The 14,808-nt window shown below is 39.5% G+C and overlaps 1 protein-coding gene across 4 annotated transcripts in view; it reads left to right on the forward strand.

Moving 5' to 3' along the window:
• Positions 1 to 14,808, forward strand: part of NTRK3 (neurotrophic receptor tyrosine kinase 3) — a 395,937-nt gene that overhangs the window by 364,633 nt on the left and 16,496 nt on the right. For 2 of the 4 annotated variants that reach the window (XM_060617703.3, XM_060617698.3), the window contains 2 exons: positions 5,400 to 5,441; positions 10,887 to 11,045. In XM_060617703.3, the coding sequence (XP_060473686.1) occupies positions 5,400 to 5,441; positions 10,887 to 11,045 (201 nt within the window). The remainder of the gene's footprint in view (positions 1 to 5,399; positions 5,442 to 10,886; positions 11,046 to 14,808) is intronic. The other 2 variants (XM_060617697.3, XM_060617699.3) reach the window with 1 other exon arrangement.

Consider the following 14,808-nt stretch of genomic DNA (forward strand, 5'->3'; position numbering starts at 1 on the left):
CATTACAATTATTAGCAATACACGGAAGTAGGCAGCAGATCGAAATAATGAACATATATCACAACTTTGATGAATATGAAAGATAAGACGTATAATATTCTTGGAAATGCATCTCTTACATTTCTCCAGTAGCCTATAATGCATATTATTTATTGCTAAAGTAAGGAAGGTTCAGGATCAATTCTATTTCTGTTTTTTATATATGTCAATATAAGAACTGAGAAATGTTATTTACAGTAAACAAATAGAGAAAAAGGAAGGAGTTTTGTTATTGTAATGTGACTCAATTCTTCGAACTATTATCTGGCTATTTGCCTAAAATCTCATATTGGTCTCTTATCAAAATTTCTTTTAAATCTCCCCTTAGCTCATAATTCTTTTAGGTCTGTCCGTCTTCAATTGTTTGAAAAGAATTGGAAACTACTCGATGTGCAAAAGGATTTATTTTCCAGCCACTAGAGACATTCATTTTCAGCACCTGTACCAATATTTCATAGCGTTTATTTGTTTGTACTCTGTAGGTTTTCTCCCCTGAGATTTAGAACGAGTGAGAGATTGGTGTTTCCTTTGGAGAGTGGCAGGTGTGTGCGTGTGTGCGTGTGTGTGTGCACAATTGGGAAAAGGGTTTGCTGGGCCACAGAGGCTTCTCAGTCAATGTTAGAAAAAATCCATATGGGAGTTTACGTTCTGCAAAATCCTTCAAAATGATTCTTGCCTGGGTACCCACTGGAAAAACTTTACTTGTCTCCAAAATCATGTGGATCCTGGATTGAAACCACCTGCTACACTGAATGGGAATTCTAGACTGTTCTTCTTTAGTGGGGGGAACAGTCACCCAAGATATATGTAAAATGTGCACTTCCCTATTGACAATAACAAAAAGGTGGAAAAACCCAAGTCCTATCTATAGGGGACTGACAGTGGCATGGTCATGCTAGGGGGAGTCCTACATAGCTAGAAAAGGAACAAGGGAATCCCAGCAACAAACAAACAAACAAACAAAAAAAAACAAAACAAAAAAGCAAAGTACACAACAGGTACTTTGAGAGTGAGTATCTAAGAGAGTGAGGAAAATGGAAAATGGATGTAATATGTATTTTCTGATGTTAAAAGAAGAATGAACTAAAAGCAAACAAGATGTCGTTACCTATAGGAAAGAGGAGATCAGAATGGGGAGAGGGAATAGAGAGGTATTAGACTCAAATTTCATGTACCTTGTTTATTGGTTTTGACCTTGAAACCATCATTATAAACATTTACATTTTAAGGATTAAAGCAATTCTTGAAAATAAAAAGCTAAGTGAAACAAACAAACCTAACTGTGCATTAAGTATGTTACATGTATTTTATATATGAACATGTATTAGGATAAAGCAAATAAATAATATTACTGAAATAGGAATCAAGATTTTCAGCATAAGAAAAAATAAAGATATAAAATCGAAGAGGTTAAGTAAAAGCTCTGTAATCCTAAATTTGAGTTGGAAAAATCAATATGAAGTCATGATGCATTTTCTTTTAATAGAAAAGTTTTTTTCTAGCGACTTCCAATATAGACACCTAGAAATAATGAGCAACTCAACCCAATAGCAATGACCACACTCCTGGCATCCATAGTGTAGTCTCTAAATTCCATTGTCTGCCAGAAGAATCCAGGGATTCTTGGAGAAATGGCTTATTCTAGGGCTGGGGCAGCAAATGTACAATATGAGCCTACAATATTTTCTTTAAAAATTTTGATGTTGATTTATTTTTGAGAGAGAGAGAGACAGAGTGTGAGCAGGGCAGGGGCAGAGAGAGGGAGACACAGAATTCAAAGCAGGCTCCAGGCTCTGAGCTGTCAGCACAGAGCCCGATGCAGGGCTCGAACCCACGAACTGTGAGATCATGACCTGAGCTGAAGTTGGACGCTCAACCGACTGAGCCACCCAGACGCCCGGAGCCTCCAATAGTATTTAATGTCCGAAGCAAGGCCCGGGGTATGCGAGAGGCACCAACATTAAGAGGCTGCCACTGGCCAAAGATGGAACAGTAAGCATCAAAAAGAGCAATCACAATAAACTGAGACACTTCATCGGGTTAAAAGACACCCCTGTCTACACACTCACAGCCACACACACCCCCCACCCACCCCAACATGAGTCGAATTTCATGCTTCCCAGAATCAAGCCAAACCTCTTGTTGGTCACCTTTGGAGGATGCTAGGGAATGAATTCATTATTCTGAGCGCTGATAAATAAAGGGAGAGAACTGAACATTTCCTAAACGAAGTGTTATCAGTATAACCAAATAGTTAATGAGGGAACTTTTTTATTTATAGAAGATGCCCAGCTAATACATGTAGAGGGAATGCTAGAACTCCACGCTTTTGTAGCCCCTAATGAAATCATGGGTCCGGGCAGTAAGTAATCTTCAGTGCCTGCTTGTACCCTCGGGTGAAAGAGGACGTTACAGATGATCAAGCTGGCAACATGGGAATCCATGATAATATAGGTGGTGGAAATGTCCTCTAAGGTAGTATAATCCAAAGATCTCTAAGTACATATTTTCTTTCTAGAATCAGTTCTTGGAATCTTTGCCTTATTCCTGTGCATTTCCCGTTTCAAAGCTCAGCCTTCAGATCTTTAACATATCTGATAGTTTGGATCATTAGCTAGTATTTCTCAGGCAGTGCCTAGGCAAGTTATATTATCTTCATCTGTGAAAAGGGAGGAATAGGGAATTCTATCATATAGGAAGGGAGAGAGGATTAAATGAGGGATGTATGGCTGGTACTCAGTGTGTATTAATTGGTATTACTGATATGAAGATTATTATTTCAGCCTATCGCTTGTCGGGATAGGTTTTACCATGGGAATACTTGTCAGCTTTTTTAAGTTTATGTATTTATTTTGAGAGAGAGACAGTGTGAGTTGGGGAAGGGCAGAGAGAGAGAGGGAGAGAGAAACTCCCAAGCAGACTGCAGGCTGCCAGCATAGAGTCCTATGCGGGGCTTGAACTCGTGAAACTGAGATCATGATCTGAGCTGAAACCAAAAGTCAGACTGACTGAGCCACCCAGGCACCCCTGTGAATAAATATAAATATATATCTATATCATATTTATATTCATATATATTTATGAATAAATATAAATATATATATTTTTTATTATTTTTTCATGAGCGAAGGATTTAACCACTACCTTTCCCAGACTAGATTTCTCCAGCGTGGGAAAAGGATGTAGATAGTCCTGGGGGAAAAATCAGTGTTGGCCAGGTAAATCTTTATGGGGAATATGGAAACCAGGAAATTAGGTTTGTTATGCTGTTCTCAAGCATGTGAGGACACACACCGTGAACAGTCATTGCACTTTATGTGTATACTTTTGGATTTAATGATACTCGGCGGGTTTTTACATACATGATCTCACTGGAAGCAGGAGACATTTCACTCCTGTGTTGAAGATGAGGACGTTGAAACTCAGAGGTTGAGTGCTTGTCTAAGGTCACATCACAACCCAGGGCTTCTGACTTCCAATGTATTGCTCTTTTTGTTATGTTACTGGCCTCTTGAAATATTTTAGTTCACTTCCAGAGGAATGCCTTATAAATTGCACTCACATTGGTGGTAAAAATCTTGATACAATTTTTCTTCGTGAAGTCCCTGCAGCCAATTAATACTCTTCTAATGCTTTTATTCCCAAACACTTAAGCTCATCAGAGTTTACACCAGCACACTTGAATTCCTCCCTCTTTGTAAATTGGGAGATTTCAGTCTGCAACACCTCTTCTGGATTATGTATAAAATCCTTAAATGAAGCAAACAATCAGCATCAATTTGAAGGAATCCATTACTTAAAAATTTGCATCAAAAGGGATGTTTCTGTATTCCTGACTTTTTTTTTTTTTTCCATCAAGAAACCAGGTAAAATAAACCATTCCACAAGATTCTATCGCAGACATAATTTTTCTTTAAAAGAACATCACCTTCTAGGGGCACCTGGGTGGCTCAGTCAGTTGAGCATCCAACTTCAGCTTAGGTCATGATCTCATGGTTCATGGGTTCGAGTCCCACGTCACTGTCTGTGCTGACGGCTCAGAGCCTGGAGCCTGCTTCAGATTCTGTGTTTCCTTCTCTCTCTGCCCCTCCCCTGCTTGCACTCCATCTCTCTATCTTTCAAAAATGAATAAATGTTAAAAAACATTAAAAAAAAAAACACCTTTTGAATCAGAACTTATGTAAATTAGGTCTACTGGTTTTCCTTCATTCAGGTGTTTAGTTTTTCCTTTTATTATTTTTAAACATTTCAAATGTGATACATGATTGTGATAAAATTACAAGCAGTATAGAAATACATATAGTGAAAAAGTGGGATTTCTTTTTGGTCAGTGCTCACTCTCGCTTCTTTCTCTAGACTATATTTCTGGATCATTTTCTATGCATTTACAGACTTACACATTATTCCCTTTTAATGTACTTACTTATGTATGACACATTTTTACATAAATAAGAATGCTTATATATATATATATATATATATATATATATATATATATATATACATACATATATATATGTGTATATATATATATATATATATATATATATACATACATATATATATGTGTATATATATATATAGTCTTGTGTTTTCCTTTAATGTATCCTAGACCTGTTTACACATCACTGCACATACTCTACTATGTTCCTTTTAACCACTACATATCTATGTATAATGATGGGCAAATTGTTGCCCTTAAAAACGATGAAATAAAAATCCCCTTCAACCAATAGTTTTTGCTTATAGGACCAAGTATTTTTCTAAGGCTCCTTAGAGGTGAAATCACTGCCTTAAAAGGCACTCAACATCTGTAGTGTAGACAGATTCTGCCAAGCTGCCTGCGGACAAGGCTGCACCAAGTCTTAGCTGTGACCCTTGAGAATAACTCTATCCTCGTACCTTTTCAAGCACTAGATAGTTTCAATCTTTTCAATTTTTCCCATATAACATTCAAAAGTGTGTCTCTTTATTGTTTTAATTAACATCTCTTCATATGTCTGTGCTCATTTGTAACCCTTTTGTGGACCATCTGCCCTTATCCTTTACTCATTTTTTTTTTTTTTTTTGGTCAGGTTGCTGTTTTAAAGCTAATTTAAAGGAACACTTTATAATATATGAATTTTAATCCTTTGTTACATATATTGCGAATATTTTCTCTGTCATTTGTCTTTTAACTATGCTTATTTTGTATTTTGCCATGAAAAAGTGTTTGGTTTTTATAAGTTGTATCACTAAATCTTATCTTTTATGGCTTCTTGAACATGTGTCATATTTAGGAAGGCCTTCTTCTCCTGAGTTATACAGATACTTTTCTAAGTTTTCTTCTAATATTATTATTGTTTTGTTTTTATGTTTAGCTCTTTAATCCATCTGGAAATGATTTTTGTATATGGTGTGAGGTAGGTATCTAAGTGTACTTTTCAAATGAATAGTTCATTGTCCCAACACTTTGACTACTAACCCATCATTTCATATATTAAATTCCAATATTATACATGGGTCTGCTTCTGGACCCTGTTTTGTTCCATTGATCAATGAAATTTGTCTATTTCTATGCTAATAACACCGTGTGTTCATTCCTGTAGTTTGATAATATGTTTTGCAATCCGATAGAGTAAATCTCCCTTGTTGTTCTATTTCAAGTGTATTTTAGCTTTTATCAAGTATTTATTCTTCTAGACAAATTTTGGTATCATCCTGTCAATTTCCATACATCATTCCATTGGGGGTTTTCATTTAGATTGTGTTGAATTTGCAGACTAATTTGAGGTAGGAATGAGAGATTTATGATATTGTCTTCCTATTCAAGGAAATGACATATCTTTCCACATTTCAGATCTTCTTTTATGTTTTTCAATACTTTTCTTTAAGTAGACTTTGTACATTTTCTGGTTAGGTTTATGCCTGGGAATTAAGCTTTTTTGTGCTATTAAGCAACTTATTTTCTATTAAATTTATTACTACGGGTATATGAGGGTAGTTTGATTTTGGTAGGTTCATTTTATAAATGGGTAGCTTACGAAATCATGTAATGATTCGAATTGCTTTTTAGTTAAATGCCTTGAATAATCTTACCATACGCATGCATTGGCAGCTTTGACTCTTCAGTGTTTCTGCCTTGCTTTTATTCTTGCTTTATTGCATTGGTTGGGACCACCCTAATAGTATTGCATAAAATTAGTGACAGAAGATACTTTGTATGCTTCTAAAGTTTTATTAGTACATATTATATTTAGTAAGTTAAATAAAGGAAGTTACCTTCTATTACTAATGAATTTGGACATTTAATCAGGTTAATGTGTTGGAAATTTTTGGCATCTTTTGAAATTATGGATTTTCTTTTATCTTTTAATTTAGTGAATTAAACAGTAGACTTCTTAAGACTAAGGCATCCTTGCATTTCTATTATAAATCTTATTGAGTTATAATATGGAATTCTTGTAATATCTTGCTGATTCAATATAACATTATTCATATTTGGAGGCTATATTTATAACATAACTTTACATGTATATAGATAAAATATCTATGTCTGTATTCATATATTTAAGGCTGTATGCTATGTTTGACTGATTGATTTTATCATCAGGAATATTCAAGTTACAGAAAATGAACTGGGAAAGTTTCTACTTTTTTATTTTTTGCTTTGGAAAAGTATAAATAGGATAAAAAATTTTAGAACTTACCCCAAAAAACCACTTGGACCTTGTACATTTTTACTGTATAGAATTTTTACTATAATTGTAATTGTTTTGTGTTTAGATTCTCTTCTTTTTTTTTTTTCACTAACCTTTTCTAGAAACTCAATTATGGCATCTATATTTCCAAATTTCTTGTTGTAATATTTTTAACATTTTACATTTGTCTTCTCTATATCTCTTATTAACCTTGCCAAAGGTTTATATTATTTTGAAAGAACTGGCAATTAATTGTAAAGGTATAGTCTCCTTTTTACATTTTTTCCCCTTTTGGTTATTGTTTTACTTTGCCTTCTTTTATACCAATTCCTCATTTTATCTTTGTTATTTATTTCCTCTTGCTTTCTATGATCATGTAGGTCTTTACTACTTTTGTTGTGGAATCACATTTTAAATTTTAATTAAATTATATTTTTAACTATTTTAAAAATAAGTGCTTAAATGCTGTATTTTTTAAAAATTACTTGAGCTATATTTCATAGGCTTCAATGAACACACACTTAATTATTATCATAATAAATAATTTTACATTTAATTTTCAGTTATTCCATTATCAAATTGTTCTTTAATTGCCCAAAGAGAAACTTTTTAAAGTTATTCTTTTGTTGTTAATTTCTATTTGGTACAGAAAATGTTTCTTTTTTTTAATTTGTAAAAATGTTTTATTTATTTCTGAGACAGAGAGAGACAGAGCATGAGCAGGGGAGGGGCAGAGAGAGAGGGAGACACAGAATCCGAAGCAGGCTCCAGGCTCTGAGCTGTCGGCACAGAGCCGGATGCGGGGCTTGAACTCACAAACCAGGAGATCGTGACCTGAGCTGAAGTCGGATGCCTAACCGACTGAGCCACCCAGGCGCCCCTAGCACATATTTCTTTATTTTTGAGAGCAAGAGAAAGAGAGAGCAGGGGAGGGGCAGAGAATCCCATGCAGGCTCCCTGCTGTCAGCACAGAGCCAGATGTGGGACTTGAACCCACGAACCACGAGATTATGACCTGAACTGAAATCAAGAGTTGGATGCTTAACTGAATGAGCCATCCAGGCACCCCATTTTTTTTAATGTGTATTGTTTCTTATGTACTGTGTTTTTTCTTTTGGAATTTCAGATTTCTTTTGAGGTGTAATATGTGATTGGTTTTATAAATTGTTTCAGATAATTGAAAATAATGTTCCAGCTTTTTTAGGGAGGCAGAAAGACAATCATAATAGTCATATCTATCAATTAAAACTCATCTCCATTTTTTAATTTAAATTTTAGTTAACATACTCATCTGCATTTTTAAACGTATCTTCATTTATCTCGTCCTCTTGATCTATTTGTGAAAGAAGCGTTTTGATTTTCCATTATAATGGTAGTTTTGTCAGCTTCCTTTTGCTTATATCCTATTTTTACTCTTTGTACATTTTTGTTGCTATGTCACTTGGAGCCTAATAAGTCATAATTATCATAATGGTGAATTTTGCCATCTTGAAATATGATATAAACTACTTTCTCTTTATTTAATTCTTGGCATTCTAAATTTTTTCCCACACATATCTAGTTTTCAATATTTTACATTTAAATATTGTCTATTTAATATTCAATATTTTACATTTAATAATATATTGTGTATATACGATTTAATATATTTTATATTATATTTTAATATTAGCATATTTAATATATATTCCTTTTTTCTTTTTACTGTATTTTTGCATTCTTTCATTTCTAATATTTTCTGTTACTTTCTTCTATGTATGTCTTTTCTAAATAACACACATCTTGATTTTTTAACATAATTTTTCTCTTATTTAAGAGGCAGTGCAACCCTTTTGTATTTAGTGTCTATAGCGGTATTATTTAAACTTCTTTTTCATTTTGTGCCACATCATTATCCCATTCCTCTTTTTGGTAGCCTTTTTGGTATCGGCCAGAGAGTTTTGGTTCTTTTTTCTAACAACTGGTTTGAGAGCTGTATGTACTATTTCTATTCTTCTAAGAGCCACTTAAAAATTTTAGCAAGGAAATTTAAACTGAAACCGTTGTAATCAACAATTGATGACTGTCTACCTGCTCCCTTTCCCTCCCAAAAAGACAAAGCCTTTGTCAGGCTTTAATGATTTATCTTCCTACTCTTCTATGTACTTATGTGAAATTATCTGGAGATTTCATTCCAGATAAGTACTGTTAATAGGTAGCAATGGTAGTACTCTTAGCATGATTAGTATTATTATTTACTTTATGTCTCTATTTTACTAGAAGACTTTATTAGTCATTATATTACATTTTACTATCAGATTAGCAACCATTATTTAGATTTTTGTTTTTAATTTTAGAAAGTGAGAGACAATGAGAGCAGGGATGGGGCAGAGGGAGACGGAGAGAGTGAGAGAGAGAGAGAGAGAGAGAGAGTAAGAGAATCTCAAGCAGTCTCCTGACACAGGCCTGGATCCCACGACCCCTGGGATCATGACCTGGGGTGAAATCAAGAGTCTGATGCTCAACCATCTGAGCCACCCAGGCTCCCCAACCATTATTTAGATTTAAATTGCATTTTTTTGTGTGTGTGACTTATTTGCTGTACTGTATTTGTTATGTTCCAAGTCATTGTCTAGTTTAGATTATTTTCCCCCTGTTTTTCTGGAATAATCCTCAATTAATTTTCTCGTCTTTATTTTCTGAAAAACCAAGAGGGATCAACTTTCTGAGTCTTTTCTTGTCTGAAAGAAACACCCTCGTTTGTCTTTACACATGACACAGAGCTATCTTGGTTATAAAATCCCAGGTTGAAAATAGTGCCTGCAAATCCTTATAATCATTTATCTTCTAAAATATTTCACGTAGATAAGGCAAACATCATTTTCCTCTTTAGACGTAAGAGTGCCCATTTCCCAATAAGTCATTCTTTCCTAAATGTTCATTATTGTTATACCTCCAACTGGCCCACTGTAAGAACAAGAAATTCTGATTAATAGTTCATCGGGACATTTATAGAGAGCTCTTTCTATCAATGGCAAGCACTTTTCTAACAACAAATTCTATGTATTAGCCAAAAGTTCCCGTTTCTGATGTTGTATTTACTAAGGATACAGTTAGTTCCTGAGTTCTAAAACAAGCCGCGGATTGTCTTATACTTACACCATACATCTAGCCTGCTGGTCCATGAGGATTTCCCTAATGTTTTCTCAGGAAAGGGTACCCTGAATGTCAGTCACTTCCTCTTGTCCTTGACTGTCAAATCTGTAGACCCACGGGTGGGTCTTCTTAGGCTATTTAAAATGCTTATTTATTTTTGGGAGAGAGAGAGGGAGAGAAAGAGGGACAGTGCAGGCACATGTGGTATGCTAGTGTGCTAGTGGGGGAGGGACAGAGAGAAAGGGAGAGAATCCCAAGCAGGCTCTTCACCGACAGTGCAGAGCCCAGTGTGGGGCCCAGTCTCATGAACCGTGAGATCGTGACCTGAGCCGAAATGAAGAGTCAGACGCTTAACCATCTGAGCCACCCAGGCACCCTCCCTTAGATTTTAAAAGACACTTTTCTTACTGGACTTTGAGATGTCGCTAAGAACTGTCATAAATTCTCTTTCAGCCCACCTGATTTCTTATTAGCAAATGGCTTCCACACATTTGGAACTTCCCCGTCCCCTTCACTTGAAACACTGAGTCTTAAGTTGCGATGAGAAATACAGGCTCATCAGGTAGGAGGTGAAGTCATAGTTCTGCAGGTTAGATGCACATGAATAATGTTGTGCTTTAACCGCCGTGGCCAAGGAGTTTAACCTGCTGCCTAAGTACTCCTGTACTTGATGGCCTCCCTCAGTGACTCTGCTGACTTCCCGTGGACCTCCTTTCAAGGTTAGGTTCGCTCTAGTACCAGATTCTAAAACGTCTCCCACCCCGAATCATCTTGGGGCCTTTCTTTACGCTCTGTGTCAAGGAACCCACTTTCCCTTAGGGGTCATCTCTAGTAGCTACTCCAGCTGCCTCCAGTGTATAGATCTTGGATGTCAGTGCCCCCACTGGGCCTCTGAGACAAGTTGCATCAAGGTGTGGCTATCTTAGAATAAGAGGCATGGAGAGCACATCTACATATAAAGAGTGCAGACAGGCATGACCGACTCTGGTCATCTGGTCACTCTGTGTGCCCCTCTGTCTTGACCCCTTTTAGGTGGGAGGACACACCATGCTCCCCATCCGTTGGATGCCCCCTGAAAGCATCATGTACCGGAAGTTCACTACGGAGAGCGATGTGTGGAGCTTTGGGGTGATCCTGTGGGAGATCTTCACCTACGGAAAGCAGCCGTGGTTCCAGCTCTCAAACACAGAGGTACAGAAGGGGGTAGATGGGAACCTCGATTTGGGTGAAGGCTGATAGGAGATGGCTCAGGCCAGGACTTAGACATAGTATACAAAACATCAGGTGGGGTTTGGAGCCAGCAGGGCATACGTAGGCAGAAGCAAGAGCGGGGAGCTTCTTAGTAGGAAAAAAATTATAGCTGTAGGAATTGTGGCATAATTGTCAAGAGAGCATGAAATCAGATGTTTAAATTGAGATGCGAGTCACGGTCCTGTTTGTTCTGCTACACTTAAACATCACACATGTTTCACTAAGACAGAAAATGAAAACAAAGAACAGCTCTGAGTTCTTCAATTGTGCCATCTTGTGGAAACACCCAAATTATCTGGATTCCCAAAGGCTTTGGGCATCCCAGGGAGGTGCAGCATGGTAGGTCGGGAAGGCACATTTCACGTTCTTGATAGAGCGACGTGTGTGGACTTCCAGGAATAAAAGGACCCATAATAGTAAACATAATAATAATGAACACATTCTATGTTTTTATAATTTTGATTTGTAATAATAAAAATATCAGTAATCAGATTTGAGCAATGGTTAACATTTAGTGCCAGGTACGTTTCTGAGCACGTTAGCTGTAATAACTCAGTACTTTCCACAGATACCTGTCGAGATTCAGGGCAGAGGGAAGGGAACTGTTTGGAGTTCTGGAGAGGACTGGCCAGAATCTCAGAGGTGGGAGCTTCTGTGGCATGGAGAGGGCTTGGGCCATGGTCACAGCAGTCCTGGCTCCAGAGCCAGTCAGGATGGTTCTCACTTGTGTCTGGACCAGACTCATGTTGCCTTGGAGAACTCAGTAGAGTCAGTGGGCAGTAAGGGGCTCAGATTCCCAACCAAGCAGACTGATAAGAGAATGCAATTCTTTTTTTTTTTTTTTTTTAATTTTTTAAATGTTTATTTATTTTTGAGAGAAAGAGTGCATGAGCGGGGGAGAGGCAGAGAAAGAGGGAGACACAGAAGCCAAAGCAGGCTCCAGGCTCTGAGCTGTCAGCACAGAGCCCAATGTGGGGCTCGATCTCAAAAACCATGAGATCGTGACCTGAGCTGAAGTGGGACGCTTAACCTACTGAGCCACCCAGGCACCCCCACAGGAGCCTTTGAATATTACGATTTTATCTGAATATTCAAGAAAGTATTTTTGTTTTGGGGAAGCTGTGTTCTCCTGTGCCCTAACCACTAAGTTTCTAAGACTGAAAAGAAGGCATTTCTTTATGTCTATAGTATCTCATCAATCACAAGCTAAATGAGTCTTAACCACATTTCCCAAAGTAGGACAAGACATTTTAATGACCTTTAAAAAAAGAAAGTGTATCCAAACCCATTTGTTGTAGTGTTTTGAAAAATTGTTGCTGCTTTCTTGGGCAGTGGGATTGGTGGTAAACACAAAGGTCCCCACAACCGTGCCCACACATACGTGCATGCATGCATATGCCCACCCACATGTGTGCACACGTGCACACACATGCACAAACATGCACACACCCACCCTCATATGCACACACATGCACACACATGCACAAACATGTGTGCGTGCAGATACATGCATGCATACATGTACCCACCCGTGTGCATGCACACGTGCATACACATGCACAAACATGCACGCACAGAAGCACACACACATCCTAGGCAGAGCCTCCATGTAGCCTGGTGGCGTCAGTAAAGAGGGGATCTGGGTTGAGGGACTATTGGTGTCAGTAGAAGATCTGCCCTGGATACCCAAGTGGGCTTGTAGTAGCCAAGAAAGTGTTTCTGATCATTTTGTTAAATGTTTATTTTTTTTGAGAGAGAGAGAGAGAGAGGGAGAGAGAGAGAGAATGTGCAAGTTGGGGAGGAGTAGAGAGAGAGAGAGAGGCATAGAACCTGAAGCAGGCTCCAGGCTCTGAGCTATCAGCACAGAGCCCGACGCGGGGCTCAAATGCACGAACTGTGAAATCACGACCTGAGCTGAAGTCAGATGCTTAATCGACTGAACCACCTGGGTGCCCCAACGTTTCTGATCATTTTTAACACAGTTCGGTGAGACAGTGGCCTTGAAGGTGGGCTTTCTGCCCTCCAGCCACCTGTCCCACTCCACCCTCCAGAGCCGCCAAGTGCTGGCAGCTACTGATCACAGGTTCCTTTATGGAAGCTGACACCCCAGCCAGCCCCACCCTGCAGAAGACGCGACAGAGCACTTTTGGTCGCAGCGTTAACAGCTGCTGCAGTCTGACCTGGGTCCCTTTCCGTGGAGGTGAAGGTAATGGAGTGTGGAGACAAGGCTCTAATAAGAACGGAGAATATGAGCAGCTGGAGACCTATCGGGCTGGCACAGAAATGAGTCTCGTGGGCTGGCTCCAACCCCCGGGGTGAACAGGACCAGGAAGGTGCTGACACAGTGAAGGTTTGACAGGCTGTCCTGGGGTCAGAGTGACATGAGACAACATGGCACTGTTGGGGTCAGCAGGGGGAGACAAAAGAGAACAAAGGCACTCGTCTTGCCCAACTGAACACAGAGTCACGGGGGCAAAGACACTAGAGGCACTCAGCTAGAGAAGATTCTGTGTATTGTATCATTACAACCCATCTCCGAACAAGGAAACTGGAGTTGGGGGCAAGTTGCCCAGAGTTAGGGAGAAGTTAAAACCAACCCAAGTCGTGGAAGATGAAACCTTGAAACGTCACGTATTCGAGGTCAGCAAAGAAGTGCCTTTGATGGGGCGCCGGGGTGGCTCAGTCGGTTGAGCATCCGACTCTCAATTTCAGCTCACATCATGATCTCGCCGTTCGTGTGTTCAAACCCCACGTCAGGCTCTGTGCTGACAGTGCGGAGCCTGTCTGAGATTCTCTCTCTCTCCCTCTCTCTCTCTGCCCCTGCCTGTTCATGCTCTCTTTCTCTCCCTCTCAAAATAAGTAAATAAACATTAAAAAAGAAGAAGAAGAAGAAGAAGTGCCTTTGAGAAATTGGAAATGAAGCTCAAATTACAGGCATGGTCCCCACGTGGCCAGCTGGGGTGGGTCCCACCACACGTTATTTGTTTTCTTCCGACTCCTCCTTAGGCCTCCCCTTCAGTACGTTTTGCCATGCTTCGTGCTCTTGGCTTCGTTTGCATTTTACGACACTTAGGAGGTAGTCAAGGCAGACATTTGATCCCCATCTTCTAGATGAGGGTGCTGGGACCCTGTGAGGTTAACTGACTTGGGCCGGCCACCCAGCTGGGCAGTGGTGAATCGTGCAGCAGTCTTGGTGTGAAGGATGTTCATAGAAACCAAATAATGCGGGTTAGTGCAAAGAGCAGGGGGTGGGGGCTTGCTGAGAAAGGGACCCGCAAGGTGGCTTAGAGATAAGCAAGGTGCTCTACACAGAGGCTGGGAGCAGGAGGGGAGCTGGCCAGGAAGTGGGAGCTAAGGGGAGGGAGGCATGGAGGGGCCAGATGGTGTAGAGCTCCTTCAAGGGGGTTTCAAAGTCATTCAGGCTCATAAGAGGGGAGGGACAGGTCAGATGCCAGACGCTGCTGCTAAGTGGCAATGAATGCAGGGCGGCATTCAGATGAAATTGAGGGCCAGAGAGGAAGAGTCAAGTACAGGGGAGAGTGTATGTGGGGGAGTCCATGAAGACCTGACCCAAGGGGCGGGGCACAAAGGGCAATGGTGGGCGCGGCCAGCCACCTGCACAGGACAGGGGAGAGACTCGGGGCTGTCTCCAGCCAGCCTGCCGCCCGTGCAGGGGGGCACCCCGGCTCTGCGCTGGAGCCCC

This window comes from Panthera onca, chromosome B3 (assembly GCF_046562875.1).
Source record: "Panthera onca isolate mPanOnc1 chromosome B3, mPanOnc1 haplotype 2, whole genome shotgun sequence".
Lineage (NCBI taxonomy): Eukaryota > Metazoa > Chordata > Mammalia > Carnivora > Felidae > Panthera > Panthera onca.